We start from the raw sequence: 22,699 nt of genomic DNA, 5'->3' as shown, positions 1-22,699 counted from the left end.
CACCCAGATCACTCTAGTCAAATAGACTGTCCATATGTGAACCTGTAAAGGAACTCGTGTACCTGTAAATGTCAATGAAATGTTAGCTTTGAAATAGTTTTTTAAAGTAGTTTACAGGAAAATCAAGATATGGTTAATAGCCTGTCATTTATGAGAATGGAATGTTCTGTATGTTGGTTCCACAAGACATGTCTATTCTTATTCATTTCTCATCTTTTGCCATGGGTTAAACTGTGCATTTGATCCAGAAATAAGTCAACAGATGTTTACATGAGAAATATGTGTTGTGAAATTCAATCATTTGTATAGAGTAAACATAGGGGGTTGTTTGGTGCCCAAAGTAACAGCACTTGTAAAATATAAATTGGGTTCTTTAACGAAAGCGCTGGTCTCTTAGTTTTTGAAAATTCAAACTGTGAACTGAATGCTTCTAGAGGAAAACAATGTGCTAGCCAATTTTCATGTTGCCAGCTGCTCTACAGTTATATGTGTTATCCACTGTAGCCAAGAATCCCTTTCATTGTAGAAACTACCCCTTGCCCATCACTGTTGATCGTCCCTTTAAATAGTAAGCACTATGCTTATAAGAAATTGTAAGCTCTAATAGCCTTTCTGCAGGCTTATGTACCAGTTTTCATCCCACAAATTTGAAGCAGTACTACATTTCCAAATTAAAGTGTACTAAGGTATAGCTAAAGTTTAAACCTCCCTAAACTAGATATAAAAATTTGATGATAGCAGCACTAGAGCAGTATTAAATTAAAAAGTTTTCAATAAAAATTATAGCAATAGTAATACTTGGGGTTCATTTAAATAAAACTATGAATTTCTTTTTAGAAATTTTATGTGTAAAAATTATCATTTAATTTTATAGACACTTTTAGGAATTTTTAATTACAGATACCATCAGATCCATGGTGTAAATTTGTACCTATGTAATTGTATATAAAGTAAAATTCCATATAGCTAAATTCATCTTCTTTACCATTTTATAACCAAACCTAATGAAAATTGGTTGCCATGACTGCCTCTTCCCTATGGGAATTGAGTCTCCATTGTACAATTCTATGAAATGTTCTCTGCTTCCCTCAATTCTTTAATAGTATGTGGATGGACCTAAAAGTTTCAATTCCAGATATGTAACATTTCTTGCCTTATTTCCTTTTATTTTAAATGGGAGCCAACATCATGAACTCTGCACTTGACTGTGAACATCAAAAAGCAAAAGAGAAACATAGCTCTCCCCATGGTTTCAGAGGAGAATGTGGAGAAAAATATGTATGTTGTGCTCAGATTTCTCTTTGGTGGAGTGTGGACTATGATAAGATAATAACGAGCTAAAATCTCCCTCCTAATTTTTCCTTTGGTGGGCTAGAAATTATTTGACTCAATATTCATTGAACCTTTATTCATAATATAGAAGAAAAAAAATTTAAAACATGATTTCTGTTTCCAAAGAGCTGAAAGAATAAATGTGTATACATATTTGTGTTTTAGAACAAAATGTTCTGTATCTTAAGGAGTCTGTACTGGTCTCTGAATGTCCCTCCCTCTTTTAAACAAGTCTGGGGAATGGCCTCGTAGAGGAGGTGGTATATGAAACAAGCCTTTGAAGTATGAATTTTGATACGCAGATCTGAGAGAAGGGCATTCCAAAAACTTTACTAACCTTCCTAAATATAGGAGGAAAAAAAATTAAAGGATTGTCAAGAAACAACAGATCATTCAGGCAACTGATTTGGAGTGTACAAGCAGGTAGGAGAGAGAGTTTCCTGTTCTGGAAGGCCTGAAATGTCAGAATAAAGAGCTTATATTCACGTCAGTGAACAATGAGGGGTAACATGATGAAAATCGCTTTAGAGAATTAACATGGCAGTAGTGTGCAGAAGTGATTCATGGGTGAATGAAGATTATGATTTTGATTTAGAACTTTTTCTTGAAGTTCTAGAGCACCGTTGACATGTAGAAATATGGTAAATAAATGGGAATTAGGATCTCAAGCCTGGGAGAAAGATCAGGCCTACAAGATAAAGATTTGGGACATGTTAACATTGTTGAAACCTGTATGTAGTTAAGGACTCTGAAATGTGGGAAGAGATTTAATAAGTGCTAAATACTTGCTCTGGGTCAGATACTGTGCCAGATATTTTGAGAGGTTTTTTTTCCTTTAATTAATTTTTATTATTTCTCACAACTTCTGGTTTTTTTAAGTGAGGAAATTAAAGCTGAAGGAGGTTGTTTTCTTTAAATGTCATAGCTGAAATCAACAAACAAGCCATTAAACTGATAAGTGATTTTAGCAAAATTGCAGAATACAGGATCATTATGAAAAAATTCAATTGTATTTCTATATACTAGCAATAAGCAGTTGAAAATTGGAAATTAAAAGTTTTTAAAATACTATTTGTAATAGCATCAAAAATGATAAGTACTTAGGGATAAAATTAACAGAATCAAGCAAGTACAAGACCTGTACATTAAAAACTAGTAAACATTTCTGAGAAAAAATAAGACAAACCTAAATAAGTGGAGAAACACATCATGTTCATAGATTGGAACACTGAATGTTGCTAAAGTATAAATTGTCCCCAAAGTGATTATTAGGTTTAGTGCAATCATGATGAAGAACTCAGCAAGTGTTTTGTAGAAAATTAGCAGCTAACCTAAAATTCACATGGACATTTACAGGACCCAGAATATCCAGAACAATTTTTAAGAAAATAATGAAAGTGTCAGGATAATTCAGTTAGGAAGTATAGTCTTTTCAGCAACATGCTGAAACATTTTGATATCCACATGCGAAAAAACTGGACCTCAATCTTTACTTCACACAAAATATAAATTTGTAATCATTCATGGAAGAATGAAGACTAGGAAAAAATAGGGGAAGAATCTTATTAACCTTGGTTAATCAAAGAGTATATAAAGAGGACACAAAGGGCATGAACCATACAGAAAAAATTGTTAAACTGAACTTCATCAGAATAAGAAATTTTTGTTCTTCTGATGGGAAAGGGAAAGACAAGAAGATATTTACCAAAAATATATCTCTTAAAGGACTTATGTCCAGAACTCTTCTTACAATTTAAGAAGAAGACAAACTTGCCGATTTGGGGGGATGGGAAGGCCAAGAATTTGAATAGACATTTCATGAAAGAAGGAATGCGAAGGACCAATGAGCAGAGGAAGAGATGCTCAACCTCATCAGTCATCAGGAAAATGAAAACTAAAACCACAATTAGGTACCACTACAACCAGAATTCTGCAATCTAGAATGGCTAGATTTTAAAACACTGACATCAACAGATGTGGGCAAGATTGTGGATCAACCGGATTGTCTATATATCGCTGGTATGAATGCAGAATGGTACAGTCACTTTGGAAAACAGTTTGGTGGTTTCTTATAAAGTTAAAAATGCACTTACTATATGATTCAGCAATCCTACTTCTGGTTATTTACCCAGGAGAAATAGATATGTGTCCACTCAGAACTTTATGTAAATTTTATAGCAGCTTTATTCATACTGGTCCAAAACTGAAAACATCCCAAATATACATCAGTGGATGAATAAAAAATTTTGGTATAGTCATACTATGAAAAACTACTCAGCAAGGAGAAGGAACCAAGTACTCAACAACTTGGGGGAATGAATCTTTTAAAAAGAATTATGTAGAGGGAAAGAAGGCAGATACAACAGGCTACATACTGTTTGATTTCATTTATATGACATTCTAAAGAAGGCAAAACTAATGACACAGATCATTGGTTGCCTAGAGCCAGAGGTAGGATGAAGGCATTGACTTCAAAGTAGCACAGAGAATTTGTGAGGGTTGATGGAAATGTCCTGTATTATGATTGTGGTCATGGCTATAAGCATTTTTCAAAACTCATAGACTTACTGTACTTTTAAAATTGGTGAATTTTGTGTATGTGAATTATATCCAATAAAGTTGGTCTTTTTGTTTTTTTAAGTGACTAAAAAAGATATAGCCAATGGGTGGTCAATATTCAAATCTCTTTCTGTAGTTTTATGGCAGAGATGAGAGGTTCAGACAAAAAAAATCACTGAAAGTTTAAGATCTCTATTTTCAGATGACTTGTGAGAGTGAAGACTAACTTACAAGAGGTTAGATTGTGAAGATGCAAAAGCAGCAACTGTAAACAAATGGGATAGGAAGAAAAGTCATTCGCTTAAGGGGCTGGCAGAGTTAGGTGACAGTTGAGCTTTTTTTCTTTTTCTAGGACCCAGGAGAGCTGATAAGCATGTTTGTGTGCAGAGGAGAGGCACTATGAAGGGGAAAGTTTGAGAATGTAATCAAGAAGTGATAATTGAGGAAGTCAGAGTGTTTTGGTATCAAGATGTCAAGTGGAGAACTATAATCCTTCGAACCAGAAAGGAACATTTTCAGAGATAAGAATGTAGGAAAAGAAAGAAAATGAGGGTATAGAGCAGTTTTAATGTAGACAGGAGGGAATCAGAAGAAACACTTACTGAAAAGATAACTGATCTTAGTAATGAGAAAGACATCAGAGGAGAATGAAGAGGGCCCTGAATGACTGAGGGTCTTAATAAAAGACAGCAATTTTTGGAACAACCACTGTAGAAAAAATAATAGTCTTAGAGATATGAATACATTTATTCCAAGCAGCAGTAAGAGCAGTTCATGGACTTGGTTAGCATGTTGTCACTCGTGTTCCAGAGCTTCTCTTAATTCAAATCAGAGGTTGACAACTCAAATCAGAGGCAGACCAAATCTAGCCCGCCATCTGTTTTAGTACAGCCTGCAAGCTAAAAATAGCTTTTATATTCTTTAATTATTAGAAAAAATCAAAAGAATATGTCATGACATATGAAAATTATATGAAAGTCAAATAATAGTGCCCATAATAAAGTGTTATTGGAACACAGCTCCACTCATTTGCTCATGCACCCTCTGTGCCTCCTTTCATACTCCTACTGCACAGTTGAGTTGTTGTAACTGAGAATTTATGGCCCACAAAGCCTAAAATTTTTGCTCCTGAACCTTTACAGAAGAGGTTTGCTGACTCTGCATCTAAAGCATTTTTGCCAGCTTTTCAGTAGCTCCCGTAAGCAGCAGCGGTCATTATCCATATCCTCCACAACCATTCCTAGATCTGAGGAGGTGGGTGCCATTTGTAGATTGCTTCCTGGATACCAGCATGCTCTGCCCAGTGCATCTCTGTAGCTGGGCAAATGAACAATTATTTGACTTTGAACACATAGTTCTGTTTCTTGGTAAGGGTAAGATATTTACATTCTACTAACTGGAAAGAAAATCAAGCTCTATGCTTCCAAAATTCCTATATTTCAAGTAATTAGAACACATCTTATGGTTCCTATGGAACATAAGACATGTAGGACAGAGTGGAAAATGGAACTGCTTGGCCAGGAAAGCATGTAGGTCAAGGTTACCTACCATTTTACCCATGACAGGCCTTTTTTTTTTTTTTAAGAAAAAAGTTCTGGCAATCTTGAGTATTTAATTTCATTATTTCATTCAACAAATACTTTGTGTTTATTGTACCAGCAGAATTTTAAGCATTTTACTAATATTAACTCATTTAATCCTCATAACATGATGAGATTACTATTATTTACATTTTATGAATACAAACTGAGACACACGGGTAGTAAGGCGCAGGTGTGGATCCACACAGTCTGGTTTCAGAATCCTTGCTTAATTTAATTGTATGTAAATATTTTAAATTACATTATGTAAAAGGGTATTTCAGTTTCATCACAGGAACCTTCAATATCCCTTGAGGCACTTTTTTCACTGTTGGAATCCCTAAATGGTCCTGTTGCTGAATTTTTATCTTTAGCCACAAGTATCCATTCAAAAAAAAATTTTTTTTCCCATTTTTGCTTTTGGTGTGTGCTTCTTGATCTTCACAATATGCTTGATTATGTTTTTTATGATAATCTTTAATCCCTATTGTCAATGTAGTTGTGAGGCTGCATCCCAGAAATAATTATGTGTGTTAAATGACTTTGCTTCCATATTTATTGATTCCTTCAAGAGAACTGTATCAGCATCAAAATTTGCATTGATGATGGTCTTTGCAAGCCGATGTGTCTTCCCTGAACAATATTTTACATTTCAAAATAAAGTTATTGAGAGAATACGCCATGGGAAGAATTTTGTAAAAACTCAAATAAAAAATGACACCCTTTTTGCCCAAGGATAATTTTGATGGAAAGGCCTTATCTATATTTACACCCGTATCATAGGTATTGGTAAGCCTCAGAGCCAACTTTGTCCAAAGCAACGGAAATAACTTTTCTCTCTAAACTTTCTTCTAGGGCATCCATAACACCTTTAATGATCTGAACCTCCTTAAACCCCAGACCTAAACCCAGATTTACTTGGCCTGAGGAGAGCCTCTGTGTGCTTTCTTCTTTTTCTGGACAGCCCTGCTGGTTTCTGTCTTCTTCTGTCGCCTTTCAGTCATGTTTGTCTGCTGTCTTCCTCCTTGAGTTGTGTCTGTCTGTACTTACCTGCCAACAGGGGGTTGCTGGCGATTATGTATATCTTTTTGTACATACTGTATTTTTATTTAAAAAAGTTTTTTTCTCTCTTGGATATAGGATGTTCTAGTGCATGGGCCCAGAAATTTGAGGCAGGCCTGAGTGCAAATTCCAGCTTACTTGGGAGAGTTACTAACTGGGCAAGTTACTAACTTTTCTAAGTCTCAGTTTCTTAATCTCTAAACGGAGAATAATCCTTAACGCTGTGTTAGAGTTTTAGAGGTGATTAAGTGAAAATATATATATATATATATATGCATACATGGACAGCAAAGAAGACACTAAAATGTCTGCCTCCTTTCCTTTGTTTGCATGCTGACAGGAGCCATGCCAATTCAAGTTTCCTAACAGTAAAATCCTTTAGAGTTCATCTCTCACTTTTTTTTTAATTGAAGTAGTCAGTTGCAATGTGTCAATCTCTGGTACGCAGCACAATGTCCCAGTCATGCATATACGTACATATATTCGTTTTCATATTTTTTCATTAAAGGTTATTACAAGATATTGAACATAGTTCCTTGTGTGATACAGAAGAAACTTTTTTAAAAAATCTATTCTTATATATAGTGGCTAACATTTGTAAATCTTGAATCTAAAAAAAAAAACAACACTATGAACTCATCTACAAAACAGAAACAGACTCGCAGACATAGTAAACAATCATGGTTATCGGGGAAAGAGAGTGGGAAGGGATAAGTTTGGGAATTTGAGATTTACAAATGTTAGCCATCTCTCACTTGTGATCACAAGCATCTTCACAACCCACTGCTTTGAGTCTCCATTACAATAGCAAGTGAGATAAAAGGAAGAGGCAGCAGCCAAAATAAAAGCGCCAACTTTCCCTGCATCTGTGGCAGGTGGGGCAGGGTGGAGGGCGACAAACAGTTCCTGGGATGGAAGGGCAGAGGAAAAGTGCTGGAAGAGATGAGAGGTTCCAGAAAATACTTAAGAAGAGAAAGCACTTCTGCAGAGTACTTATGTGAGATGTTAACAATGTTAAATTTTTTTCATTCAATTAATAATTCTTTCCTTTGATTATGTTAGGTACTTTCTTATCTAATCTTTATCCTGATGTGTTTATAGCCATAAATAGATGGTTAAATAAATCCCTAGGTATATAGCCATTTTCTGAAATTTTATAAGCTTTCTCTTTTGATCAACAGCTGTAGAAAATAAAAATACGCTCATAACATATGTTGAGTGTGCTAGCTTGCATAATATTACATTATATATCTACCTGTTTGAAAATCCCAAGGTAATATTGTATAGAAAAACTAGTAAGTAGTTATTTAGTCCATTAAGTCTAATGAGAGAAATTTAGCCACAAGGAAGCAGACCTAACAGAGTGATTTAGTTCTTCTCATTATTATGTTATGCTTTTCTAATTCATTTCTGTTTTACATGCCCCCATGATAGACATCCTTGTGGGTAGGCTAGTGAGTTGCACTTACATTTTTGAAATTGTGTGTACATTTTGCAGCAGCTTTAACTCATTACAGAACTTTGATACATCACATTATCATATCACACCAACTTTGCTCCTTGTTTGCGTTTCTGTTTTTAAAATGTTTTTAGAATGCTGTCACGTCTCCATCTACCACCTTAGTCATTAGGTAAACTATATTTTTAGACACTTTAATCTTTCTTGTAGCTCATTCATACCTATCCTATAATCATTTTGGTTTCTTTTTCCCTCACTCCCTGTAATTTGTTTTTATCTTACACTGACACTTAAACCTGGAAATAAATCGTCTTAATTCACTAGTTTTGTCATACTTCAGAAAAGACTGTCCCACATCAGATTAGTCTGTGATGTTTTAGTGCTTTCTATCCTGGCTTGAGCCTATTTAGTAATTTCAATTTTGTAATACCAAAATGGTTAATATGACTCCATTTATTCATTCAATAAAGATTCATTAAGAGCTTGAATATATCGGGTGATAGGATTAGATCCTAGGAATCCATAGAAACATTAAAAAAGATTTTTGCACTTGAATAACCTGTATTTTTATTGTTCAGGGCACTGTTGTGAACATTTGACTTAGATTTGCCCATCTAACCACCTAGAACTCAGCATTTCCAAGTCTAGAGATCTTGATTCAGGAGGTCTAAGGTGGAGCCATGCATCTAGAATTCTTACAAGTTCCCCAAGTGGTTCTGATGGTCATCCCTGATTGGGCTAGATGCAATCAAGCTTCGGAGTCATCCTTGCCCTTAGGGAAGCAAAAAGTCTTGCTAATGGTCTACTACAAAACTATGGTTTTGAAGACCCAGAGCTCTGGATTCTAGATCCCTGTTCAGGAATTTTCCTAGAGTTCTCATGGAATCCTTTAGCCCATTTTCAAAACACGTTTATAGAAGTTAAGATTTATAGTTTTTACCTGTTAATAGGAAGTTGATCTAAATAAATGACTTGTAGATCCCTTTTTGCCTTAGACAGTACTTTATGTGTTAGCTGTAGTAAGTTGATTTTCTTTCTTTTAACTGTACCTTATGGAAAAATGGGACAAAACCATAATTATCCCTCCATCCTGTCACAGTTCATACTTGACGCTATTCTTCATAAAAACATCCCCCCAAAGTGCCTTTTTTAAAGACTTCTTTTAAGACTTCTTCAGAGCATTTTTACAGGCACAACAAAATGGAGAGGAGATTACATACAGCAAATGTATGACTTTTTTTGATTCAGTTTTATAATATTCTGAACTTTTTTTCTTTAATGTAGCCTAACACTTTGAAGCCTTTATTAAAAGCAGCATGAAATAGTTTTGAGTTCTGTGATACACTGATAAAATAAATACTCTTGGTTCAGAGGATGATTCAAGGTGAATTTTAAATGTTTGTTGTCATGTTGCCACAAAAGAGAAAACAGCTACCCATTCAAACACTGTTATAAAATATTTTACTCTAATTTTATCTCATGCATGCTTTGATTTATTTTAAGACAACATTCCTTTCATTGTGTTTGTTTCACTTAAGTACGTACTTTCATCTTCACATACCTGCAGTACCCATTTTTGCCTTCATAAATGGCCAAACATTACTACATATTGTTTATTAATGACATTACATATTTTATTTGATCGTGATATGATAGATGCATTGAATTACTCTAAATGCATGCTTGAAATTCTTATAAATCCATGGTACAGTTGTTAAACATACTCAGCGTTTTTAACTCAGCAAAAAAAAGATCTCTCACATTCATCTAAGAATTAGCTTGTAAGCCAAAAATGACAGATGTAGTCTTGCAGCTGAGAAGTGGACATGTTGACGAAATCAGCTAAATGGCAGAAACATTTGGACAAATACCCAAACGCCCTTTAAATTCCTTTCTCATGTCCTGTAGTAATCGTTGGGACACCGATGGTTGGTCTCTAAGTTTTCTCTACTTGCTTTCTTTTTAGTTTAGAAAATTTCACACTTGAAAGGGGAAGATAAGAGTTACTAGAATTCTATTTCTCTATGGGTTTGTATGTATACCTTGAAACTGCAGTCATTGCTCATCTAATTTTCATTGAAAATAGTTTTGATTCAGGATCTAGGTATATATTTAAAATTTTTGTAATACTGAGATGACAAAAAAGTAAGAGAACAGTTGGGGGAACAATAGGCAGCAATAACGCACAAAAGTAAGGTCTCTGAAATACCATTTTCTATTTTAATGTCAATGAAAAGAAAGCAATTTTAGATCTATTCTCTAATGTATATTCATTGTTCTAAATTTGTTTTCTACCTTCACAACTTTCATGCAGGAAACACAGTGCTATCAGTAAATTTCTCTCATTACATACAGTAATTCTTCGTTAGAAAACAAACACTTCCTACTAGGAGGGCAGACTACATACAATATAGCAAGTTGGTGTGTAATCTGAATAACGGGAGATTCTAATCTACCCCCCTTTCCAACTGATACATAAATTGTTCTAATTCAGGAATATAACTATCATATTTAAATATTAAAGGTGTAATGATGTGAAAAGTTATTTTTAAAGAAATACTTGTAGATACTTTCACAAATCTGCCTTTCAAAATTCAATTCTAAGTTATGATATTAATTTATATAAATACATGTGCATATAAATGTGCATTAATTTGATATTTTCTGAAATATATAAAACTACATAAAACTTGTGGGGTTTTGTTTTGGGTTTGGCGGGGATTGTTGGTTTGTTTGCTTGCTTTTTTAAAGTAACATATCAGAAATTGTAGATTGGGTATGGTTGAACAGAAACGCTTATTTCTGGATTCAGAGAGCTTTCAAGTGTTTTCAGGATATTAAAAAACTAACCAATGAGACTTACTTTACTAGACATTGACGATGTAGTGATAAGTGCTTCATCCCTTACATGACTAATAAATGAACACTTTTTTGTGAGAAGTAAAATATTTCATTTAAATGGAAAGTATGTAAGTTTTCATGTTTTAAACTGTCCATATCAAAAAATTTTGAGTTGCCTGTATTAAAATTACTTTTATGTCAAACCTTGTAATATAAATAACTTTTTTTCCAACCCCTCCATCTCTCAGATAGCTTTACCTGCAGTAATATCATTTCAGGGTGTTTTTCTTTTCTTTTTATATATCTGTAAATATCCTCATATGATTTTATTTTTATTATTTCTATATTTGATAATATCAAATACTGGTGAGGATGTGAAGGAACCGTATTTCATACACTTCTGGCATCATTGTTAATTGATATTGCCACTTGAGAGGGAAGCTGGGAGTATCTCTTAAATTTTAAAATCCTTTGACTTCAACAATTCCACTTCATGATGATCTTTCTTAGAGAAGCATTCACTCGTGAACCAGAGGCATTGTTTAGGATGGTCTTTGAAGCACCGTGTATAATAAAAATTGGAAACAATCAAATGTTCATCAGTCTGGAATGAAATAAATGAATTTTGGAATTAATTAAATGATTATGTCCACATCGTGATCTAGTGTGTAGCAAATGGAAAGAATGAAGTGTACAGATGTGAAAAGATACCAAAACATATTCTTACATTAAAATATATTACAGAGTATCTGACATGACGCCGTTTTCTAAAAAAAGAAAAAGGGATTGATATAGCCTTCTGTGTATAATACATATTTATTGTTTAAAAAGAAAAGAAAAGAAAAGAAAAACCTTTATGAAGATACACAGAAAACATAGCAGTGGTTATCTCTGAAAGGAGAAATGAAATTGAAAGGTCTTAATCTTTACCTGTAATATTTGAAGTTTTACCCTAAGAATGGATTTGATAAATTACAGAATTAAAAATAAAAATTTGAAAATATTTACTTGTGCAGAAGGAAATATATGAAAATATAGACAGCAATTATCATGATGAGCTTATGATATTTATCATGATCATTTATGATGATCATGATTGATGTTTTCTATTTTCTGTATTTTCTAAAATTCTATAATAAATAGATATTATTTGTATAATCAACACAATATTTTAAAGCCACTTTCAAAAAGACACACCCTATAAATGATGAAAGGACATTTCATGTGACTTAAATGAATTACCTCAGAATAAAAATGAATTCAAAGTATTTCTTAAACAATGACAGAATTGTTTGTTCAAGTAAGTATCTATTTCCCAGTCCTGTGAAATAGTAGCACTTATCTTGATATCACCAAGGCATTTGTTAAAAATTCAGTCCTCTTTCTTCTAGTTACAATTCATACAGATTAGACTCTCTAGTAAATCCATTAGTATAGTTGGGTATGTAATTTTAACTACTGGTTTAAGGCACCAATTTTCAAATCAGTATGCAGGACTTCTATTGCCTTCATATGTTTGATATTGTATCTCTTCTTTAAAATCCAAAAGACTTTATTATATAAATCTGGAATATAGTACACGGCCAATAAATTTTTTTTTAATAATCACTTAGTTTAGTTCTGAAATACAGGTTTTACTAAACCCTGGTGTACCTGTCTTTGCTCAGATACCAGCTTAATAGAGAGATGCCTTCCCTGCTCAACCTCTATAAAATAACACCACCACTAAGATCTCTGTCATTCTCTATTCCCTCACTCTGCTTTATTATTGTTATTATTATTGGAACTTATTAGCATATCACCTTAGGTTTGTTTGCCTTTCTGCCATCATTACATTGTGAGCTCCTTGAAGAGCAGTGATTCTGTCTGTGGCTCACTGGTATGTAATAGTACGTAGCACACTTAGGTGCACAAGAAATATTTTTATATGAATTAGATGTTGAGGAATAAATATTCTGGTTAATGAAAAGTTAGTTCTATATAAAATAACAAATTTTAAAGAGAATACAAAACATACTTTTGTAGAAAGTATTAAGTACCTTGTGCTTTATATTCATTATACTTTAATTATGTAATTGGCAGAATACTAGTTAATATACTATTAGAAATAGATCTATAAATATAGATGTACAGATACATATAAACTGTCGAGAGCAAGAAAAATATCTTTAGAGATAATTGAAAAATCAGTGGTTTAGTATTTTTGACCTAAGATGATTAGCATTTCCTCAGTCGTAGAAGCAGAAAATCCAAACAAACAGGTTTGGGATTTTTTCCCCTCGATTCTTATTTGGAGTAAGTGGCTCTTAGGGGTTGGTTAACTATCATTCAGTGACTCATCCAGAGGTATTTTCGACATGTGGTACAGGGCCAGTAATACACGTGATACAGGTCTAGAAACATAACCAAAATTCTCTGTAAAAGAATGAAAATGAGTTTTATCTCCTGAGAATTAGAAATAGCAGGCACAAGAATAGTTAAGGTGTGATTAGTTATCAGCTCAACCAAAGGAGTAAGTCAAAGGGAGTTGAACATGAGCTCAGGGAGACCTTACTAAAAGAGTAAGGAAAAGGAGGAATTTGAAACACCAAGGTGAAATGCCATTGGTACCTCACCTCTGTCAGCAAGACTGATTCTCAGTTGATCAGAGATGTCAATTTCTGCCCTTGTCAACTCCAGTCTCCCACAGGGATATCCCTATCTGGAGTCCTGGGCCCAACTCAGTTTCAAAGCCATCTTTTTTTTTTTTTTTTTTTTTTTAATGTGTAGAAAGTTTATCAGCCGCCTATGCCCCATTTGCTTGTGTAATTTAGAAATTAAATTATCCTCCTCACACGAAGTGGACCAGCCATGACTGCCTGCTCCCATGTACCTTTGAGAACTTTCTACGCATTAATCTACCTGATGCCTAATTACTAAAAATCCTTCCCTGAACCTTCGCCAGTAACTGGAAATCCTGTTACTTTCCTTAGCTTCTTTTACCAGTCTTCCTTGTGGGGGGTTTACTTCCGGTGCTCTTTATCTACGGATAGTTGTCCTCCTGCACACAGAGGCCTTGCCTCCACTGCCTCGCTGCCTTACATCTAAACTGAACCAGCTCTCACAAGTTCTTAATGGAAGGAGCACTTCTCAGTCCGGATGATTACAGGAACCTTACCACTCAATACAATACTTCTGGGGTATTTTGCCTGAGAATGTCTATCTATGAAATGAGGTTAGATAATTGGATTCAGAATAAATATCCAGTTTTAATATTGGGGGAGCCATGAGCATTTTGTGGATGAACTTCAAAGATCCATTGCTGAATCTCATTGGAATGAAAAACTAAGATAAATAAAAGGCTAATAGAGGTCTTTGACTTTCTTACTCAATGACAACCTTGTTGATGGAGATAAGAATAAACATACATTTATCCAGTTTTAATATTGGGGGAGCCATGAGCATTTTGTGGATGAACTTCAAAGATCCATTGCTGAATCTCATTGGAATGAAAAACTAAGATAAATAAAAGGCTAATAGAGGTCTTTGACTTTCTTACTCAATGACAACCTTGTTGATGGAGATAAGAATAAACATACATTGCTTGGCTTAACACATCAGAGTATAATGCCAAAGCTCTCACCACAATATGTATGTAAGACTGCTGATGTAAATGTTGTTATGAAAATCTGTTGTTATTTAGTGTTTTCTCTAGTGCTTTTGTTCAAACGAGTTCTCCCATTTCTGAGAACAGAATTCCATGTTGATGTCTCTCCTGCGGTTATTCCAGCATTGCAGAACATGCCATGCTGCTTGGAGTTGAAATCCCTGTGGCCAGAGAGCATATCTTATGGGTTAGCGTCTTTGTAGTTCCCTAGCTAATCGCTGATTTTCACCTTTTAACAGGTGAAATTCTCCTTGGAAGTCTAGCCCCAAAATCTGTTGTGACAAATATTCCTTCACTGCAAGCAGTTCATTCTAGGACTTTATCTTACTATTTTTAAAGTAGTATGTGATTTATGAGTGAGTCTTACGAAAATTAAAACCCTAGTTAGCAAGAGATCTAATCTAGTCAAATCAGGGGCCTGGGATGAGGGTAGTTAGAGATTCTGATTATACTTTATAGGAAATTTAACCTCTTAAGGTTACTATGCTGAACAAGAATGTCAAACATAAACTTGTTTAATGTGAATAATATTGACTTAGTGCACATAAGATGTTCACATTAGGAGGATAAGATGAGAAGTCTGAGTCAACAGAGTAAAATGTGACAGGTTATGTTAGCAAAACAAGTAAGAGGAAGTTACCTGAAACTGTCAGGCTGTGCTCTTGTCATCATCTATTCCTCATTCAGGACCTGTGTTTGCAGCTCTGTTTCTTCAGCATTTTCACAGTTCAACTTAACAAATTTGAATAATAACTATTATTACGAAGGCATAATGATTTGAGGCAGATTTTCCTTTACTGTCTAAACAAAATGAGAATAGATTAATCCTTTAGAACTGTCATTTGGTTCATACAAGTGTCAATTTATTAAACTCAGCATCTTCAAATTTCTAGGAGGTAACTATTGTTACTTAACTTTTTAATATAAGGGAAGAATAATAGTGCTAAAAGTAACTTTCAAATGCCATATAATGAATAAGAAGAGCAGGTGGAATCTGAAAGCTAAGTCTTTAATTCCCTGTTTGGAGTTGGCATTGAGCTCAGAATTACCCACAGTAATTCATGAATCCATAAAAAGGCAAACATTGCAGTTTAATCTTTTCAAAACAAATTATTTTAAAGGTAAATGTCACATTCCAAATGACTTATGAAGAATTTATTTCAGTAATGAGATCCAGTGTGTCCCATAGTTTAGCACACAAAATAGGTGTGGGTTTCACATATGTTTTATACACTTATGTTTATAAAATGACTTACCTTAGGGAACACAGGGACAGTTTCATGTCAGTAAATTACTAAATTAATAGATTTTTGAGTAAAATAATTTTTTACTACTTCACACTCATGAAGAGGACTATAATCAAAGAGACAATGATACGTTTTGATAAGGTTGTAAGGAAGTTTCCCCTCATAATTGCTGGTGAGACTGTCAGATAGTGCAGTCATATTGGAAAGCAGCTTGACAGTTCCTCAAAAAGCCGAAACTAGAGTGACCATATGACCTAGCTATTCTTTCCCGAGGTATATGGCTAAGAGAATGAAAACATTTACACAAAAGCTTCTACCCAAATGTTCACAGCAGCAGTCTCCATAGTAAACACAAAGTGAAAACAATCAAAGTGTCCATCAACTGATGAATGAATGGATGAACAAAATGTAGTATATCCAAACAATGGAATATTATTCAGCCATAAAAAGGAATGAAGTACTGATTCATTCTCCAACAAGGATGAACCTTGAAAAACATATGAAAAAAAAAAAAAGCACATATTATGATTCCGTTTATATGAAATGTCAAGAGTGAGCAAACCCATAGAGGCAAAAAGTAGATTAGTGGTAGCCAGGGCCTGAAAAAATAAGGGAATAGGAAATGACTGCTACGTGGATACTGAGTTTCTTTTTTGGATGATGGAAATGTCTTGCTGTTAGGTAGTAGTGTTTCACAACTTTGTGAAAGTACTACAAGCTATAAGAAGTGAACTGTGTGCTTTGAAAGGGCAAACTTTGTGGACTGTGTATTATGTCTCAACAAAAATTATTAGTTTGCTTGTTCATATCAAAAGGGTATAAAGAGGTTTTAAGGCAGAGAGGAGAGAATCAGAAGAAACCTTTGCTGGACAGATAACTGATCTTAATAACGAGAAAGACATCAGAGGAGAATGAAGAGGGCCCTGAATGACTGAGGGTCTTAATAGAGATACTAGAGATTGAACCCAGGACCTCATGCATGCTAAGCATGCACTCTACCATTCAGCTATAATACTCACCCCCTCAAAAGTTTTTTTTAAATTTTTTAACACCTTTGTTGTGGTATAATTCCTGTACAGTAAACTACGCATATTTCAGATGTACAATTTGATGAATTTTGATAGATATATATACACCTATGAAACCACCATCACAATCAAGATAGCTAATATTTCCATCACTCCCCAAGAGGTGCAAATTTTGAACTACCGATTTATCCTTTCCCACTCCCAAAAGGTATTTTTTAAATGAAAGAAGTTTTATACATATATAAAATATATATAAATGTAATTAATGCCTGGACTTTCAAAAAGTTAAACACACAAGCTGACACTCACCTTAAAGCATTGGTATATATTAAGTAACATGTTCCAATATGCATTGACTGGAACTTCCATCATTCTGAATGTGAGATGCATTTACCAAAGATAAGAAAACCAAGAGTGACGTAGCCTATAGCAAATATCTAATGCCTGTCTTCTCTGATTATACTTTGTCATTGTCACTTACAAGAGTGAAATGACCTTTAAGACACATTTGAAGGTTTATCTGACCTCAGAAATGTCAGTTAAGAATATTATGTGATAGTGGAAATATCATTACTGAAGCGTGAAATGTAGCTGGATTTGAGACCCCACTGAAATTTACCAGCAGCTTCTTCCTGTTAAAGAAATTATTTTACATCTCTGAGCCTCTGCTTCCTCATCTGCAAAATATCTAATAAAGTTGTTGTAAGGATTAAATGAGATACTATGAATAAAAGAGTCTGTGCTCTCTGCTCCCTGCCCTGAACATCCTCTCGTTTCTACACCTTAAATCACTTCCCACCTTCTACCTCCTTCTGCTGCGTACACGACAACACACACCTACACAAACTGGGTTAGGTCTTCTTTTTGTATGTTCCCATCATAAACCTAGGGATTACTTTATTGAAGCACTTAACATCTTCTATTGAATTTTTCATGTTTATTTTCCTGTCTTCCCCAGAAAATTAAGTTCTTTAAAGAGAAGGAAAGACATATTTCGTCTACCATTGGATGCATATTTACCCAGCATGGTGACTAGCTCAATAAATATTTGAAAAAAATGAACTTTAGTAACATATCTAGCATTATACTGGGCTCCTAATAGCTCCTGGAGAAAGTTTAATGTGTCTTTGTTTTGTTTTCCATTAGAACATAGTCAGCTTGAAGCATTTTCAAATTTATAATATGTGGTGTTTTATATGTTAAATGGAAATGTTTTTATTACTAGTTATACCTATGGAATGAAGAGAATGTTTCTTATCTGTGTTGTAATAGACTGCTTATAGTTACATATTTGTCTTTGTAATGTGTTCATTTTGTTTTTTTGTAATATTTGAATTTATGCATTTACTAACTTAAAAATTTATTTTACAACTATCTCAAGAATTTGTAGTTTAATGTGCGTATTTCATGCCATTCTGCTCCATCTGACATTATTTAGACTTCGAATGAAATAGCAAGTTTGGAAGCAATGCTATAGATTTAAGAAGACCTGTGAAATATATGGAAATTAAGTCATTTTAAGCAATATAACTGACACTTGCTCTTACCATTTTTTATTTTAAGTGTCTTACAAAATAATAATAATAATAATAGATAGGCAATAATTATTTGGATGGGAGGAATGAAAATAAGGGAGCAGTAGAGGAAGTTTAATTGGTATATTCTGTTCTCTGGACTTAGCATATTTCCATATATATGCCTATCTAAATTATCTACAAAATCTTTGCTGAATAAATAAAAGTTATTAACTGCATAATAATATCAGGATGTGGAAAAAGTAGAAGTAATGTTTATGCGTATATAAATCAAGATTTATTTAGCATTTCATAACAATTTTGCTTCTTTCAGGTACAGAGAACTACAACTTAGCACAGAAAGCAAAGTAGCAGAATTTCTCCACCAAAGTAAATTGAAATCTTTTGAAAGTGAGCGTGCTCAACTTCTACAAGAGGAAACTGCAAGAAATCTCACACAGTGTCAGTTGGAATGTGAAAAATACCAAAAAAAACTGGAGGTACATAGATAAGGTTTTCTTCTAAAATTAGCATAGAATGTAAGCACCGTAAGCACAATGTCTGTATCATTGAGCTTTATAAACAAAATTTGTATTATGGATGAGAAAGAGCCTGTGTCCTTAATTTTTTAAGATCTGTTATCAAGAGGACATAGCTTCGTCTTTTAGATAAATAGGTGGAAAGAAGGAATGGACCATTTCTAAAAAAAGAAATGCAAATTGCTATAGGCTGGTTTGTTTGTTTTTAAGTGCTAGCAAGAGTACCTTTAAGTGAGAAATCTCATGCAGTTAGAAAATGGAACATCCCTTCTGGAGGACGATATGTTAAGCTGTATTAAAGTCCTTAAAAATGATCCAGTAATTTTAATTAAAGGAACTTTACCTAAAGAAATAATAAGAAATGCTTATAAAAGTTTATATTCATTGTATGCATCACAGAATTATTTATTATAGTAAAAACTGGAAGTATCTTAAATGTCCAACAATAAATAATTAAACAATTCTCAATTAGTATATTAAAAATTACATATTTTGCTATATTTATGCATTGTATGGTTACATACATACAGTCATGTTCTTGAATATTTTAGAATTGGGGAAATGCTTATTAAAAACATTGAATGAAAGATAGAGTAATACCATTAATATGATTAATTATCTAGTGATGTAAGTATTCATTAAAATTACCTTTCAGAGATTACAATTCTGAAAAGTACTCTGATAAATAAAACTAAGATTAACAATATAAAGAGTCTCACAGAAAACAAAGCCTTAGGGAAGACCATAAAAACAATATTAAATAATACATATTTAAAGAAGCGTAAGTAAAAATTGTAGATGGTGCCTACTTCTAAGCAAATGTAGTGTTCGGCATTTAAAACTTTTTCCAATACCTTCTTTGGGAAACTGCTACAATCATAATCTGCTACAGCTAATTCTCCCACACATTTTTCGATTCGATTAGCTCTGATTTGGTCTTTGTCTTTTGCAAATTTTTCATGCTTTAAAGTTTTTTTAATTTTATATTTTTAGTGGAGATACTGGGGATTGAACCCAGGACCTCGTGCTTGCTAAGCATATGCTGTACCACTGAGCATACCCACCCTCATGATTTAAATTTTGTAGTTCCCAGCAATTTATTTTTCTTATCACGTTGGATGGCTGTACTTAAGGATGTGTTTTGGGTCAGGAGTGGGAGGGTTCTATTTAGGAAGGTAGAGAAGCACTTCCCCTCTCTCTGTGCTTCTGAAACAAACCTGTCACTAACCAATACTTTCCAACATACAGTACTGATGTTTTCTAAGCTATTCTATTGTGTTATTTGAGTTGGTTGCAATCTAAATTGATTTCATGTCCTCCTAAAGGTTGTAACTTGCAGTATAAAAACCACTCTCCCATAGACCCACCCACTTGGTCTGTGGATGTAAATAACTAGTAATTATTATGTTCCCTTGTGTAAAGGTCTTATATGGAGAAACATTCTTGTAAAAACTGTTATGATTCTAAAAACTCTGGTTCATAAAACTGAGGCTTTCGGGAATTTCTTTGCATTTCCTCCTCTGTTAAACTAGGATTCTTGAGAGGACAGGGACTATTCATTTGTTACTGTGTCACCAGTGCCTCTCACAGTGCCTCACTCATGGTGGGTGCTCGGTAACTATAGAATGAATGAATGAATTGTTTGATGAATGCTAATATAGTACCATTGTTTGAATCCATTTTTCTGAAGGAATGGAAAGTATCTTAGACAATCATTATTTATAACGAATTTAGAGAGAAATAATTTTGTGAAGGATAATGATTGTTAAAATTATATACTTTTCTATGGCTTTTATCCCATATTCTCATTGATTTATAACTTAGGGACAGTTTATGTTTTCTTAATTATCCATTTCCAAAAGCTTCCAAAACACTGGCTTTTTATTTTTCTCTCTTTTTAAAGCAATTTTTGACCTATAGTTTGGTATGATCATTCCTTTTATATATATTTTATTTATATAATTTCAGGTAATTTTGTATTATCATTCTGTTATTTAAAGGAAAGAAATATCCACTGTGAAAGCTTGTTGTTTAATGGATTATTAAAAGCAGCTGACCTATTTTATGCATTCACGTTTAGACTTAAATCTTCATATACTGGTTTTTCCTAAAGAGCCTTTAACATAGTAGCCTTCCATAGATCCAGTAATCAAGTTCTTCTGAGGCTTTTCAGAAACCGTAATAAAGTTATTCACAGCAGCCACTTAGACAAATCCAGAGTCAAAGAGAATTCGCCACCATGGGGTACCGAGGTGTTGGAAGATACCCCAAATCAGAAGTTTCTGGTGATCTCTTCTCTATGTTCTAAACAAGAATTTTAAATTGTATCTCTCAATTTAATATTACTTTTAAATCGCTTCTTAAAGTAGTATTTTATGAAATACCTCATCGTTAACATTTTGATTCTTTATATCTTCAGATATCCATTTCCATAGTTTTTCTGTTTGTGGTATTTTTGTTGGGGAAAGTGAGTTACAGATGGACAGTATCAAAGGTGCTGTAGGAATTACCATTTAACTCTATCCATACTCCTCTTCTGACAATGGAATTAATAAGTGTCATTGGCCACCAGATTCTTAATGAATTACATCCCAATATAATGAACTCTATGAAAGCCCCAAATTGGTTCACTGTGCAGTGATTTCATTATAATAAATTAAGTCTCTAAAAAACACATTCCGAGCCATCAAGAATAAATAATGCTAAAACATAAATGTTCCTTTTCTGACCCAATCAGGGACACCAGAAATCATCCTGTAAATATTATTCCTACATTATTCTTTCTTCACCCTCAAAGGAATGTCTTTGGAAGGTTGGGGGATTATGTTTAATTTATTGGTGGAGGGGGTGGAAATAACTGAAGAAAATGAGATGGAATAGATTAAAGAAAAGTAAATTGAAATCTTTGCCAGTTAGAACTTGTAATAGATCGTCCACATCTTCCTTCTCCACATCACAGGAAGCACACAGTCACATACATTTGTTAAGGTAAACTTTGTGTCATTAGAGAAAGTAAGTTTTCTTCAGAACTGTTTAATAATAGAGAATTCAGGATAAGTAAATCAGTGTATCTCATTTCTATTAGCCATTTAATACAAAGTTCTCATAATTTTATTTCCCACAGTAGTAATACTGTTTTCCAACACTCACCATGTTCTAGGCGCTCTGCTAAGCACTGTGAATTTATCCCCTTATTTAATCATTCCAACAATATTCTGAGATAGGCCTAGAAAGAATAATTACCTACGATCACAACAAGTAAGTGTCAAAGCCAGGAAATCCAAATCTTTCTGGCTCCAAACCATATTCTTACCATAATATTCTATTGCTTCTCAGGAAATGCTGCATTACTCACGTGTAAGGAGGTAAGTGTAATACCACCCCATAATTTAGTCTGTACTAGTAAGTAAACTTTCTAGATAATTGGAATTTAATTTAAGCATTAAAACATTTCTTTGTCACTAGAAATGCCAAAATGCCTCCTTTTTTAGTGAATTCATTATTGTCAGCATCGTGATGCCTTCAATGAGTTACTGTAGGAAAATAAAAGCTTTTTTGTTCTTACACAGAATAACTTCAATTTCCATACCTTTTTAATCTCTTTTTAATAACTTTTTAATTCTTTCTTTCTATACAAAGGCATTTTCTGATACTGCCCCATATAGAACTTTACATTTTGATTTGCTGCTTTGAATTTTGAACATTCAGCAAGCCAAAAATCTTACTAAAACCATGATAAGGGTAAATGAAATAAGCTCTGGTTGAAAAGTGAAGGACATACTGCAAATATATAATTTTTAAAAGCTTTGTAAGCCTTTAAGTTTTCTTTTTTTTTTTTCAATTTATGTAATAAAGTGCTTCCTAATTTTCAGTTAAAAACAAATTATTTTCC

The 22,699-nt window shown here is 33.6% G+C and overlaps 1 protein-coding gene across 4 annotated transcripts in view; it reads left to right on the top strand.

Moving 5' to 3' along the window:
* The window catches only part of PIBF1 (progesterone immunomodulatory binding factor 1), a 171,044-nt gene that overhangs the window by 73,797 nt on the left and 74,548 nt on the right, over positions 1-22,699 (top strand). For all 4 annotated transcript variants that reach the window (XR_010383595.1, XM_010978783.3, XM_010978782.3 and 1 more), the window contains one exon: positions 18,603-18,768. Coding sequence is in view for 3 of the 4 variants with exons in the window: in XM_010978783.3 (XP_010977085.1) it covers positions 18,603-18,768 (166 nt within the window). In the remaining variant the exon portion in view is untranslated. The remainder of the gene's footprint in view (positions 1-18,602; positions 18,769-22,699) is intronic.

The sequence above is a fragment of the Camelus dromedarius genome, chromosome 13 (genome assembly GCF_036321535.1).
Source record: "Camelus dromedarius isolate mCamDro1 chromosome 13, mCamDro1.pat, whole genome shotgun sequence".
In the NCBI taxonomy this organism is placed as follows: Eukaryota; Metazoa; Chordata; class Mammalia; order Artiodactyla; family Camelidae; genus Camelus; species Camelus dromedarius.
The sequence above is the reverse complement of the archived record's forward strand: the minus strand, read 5'-3'. Positions and strand labels throughout refer to the sequence as shown.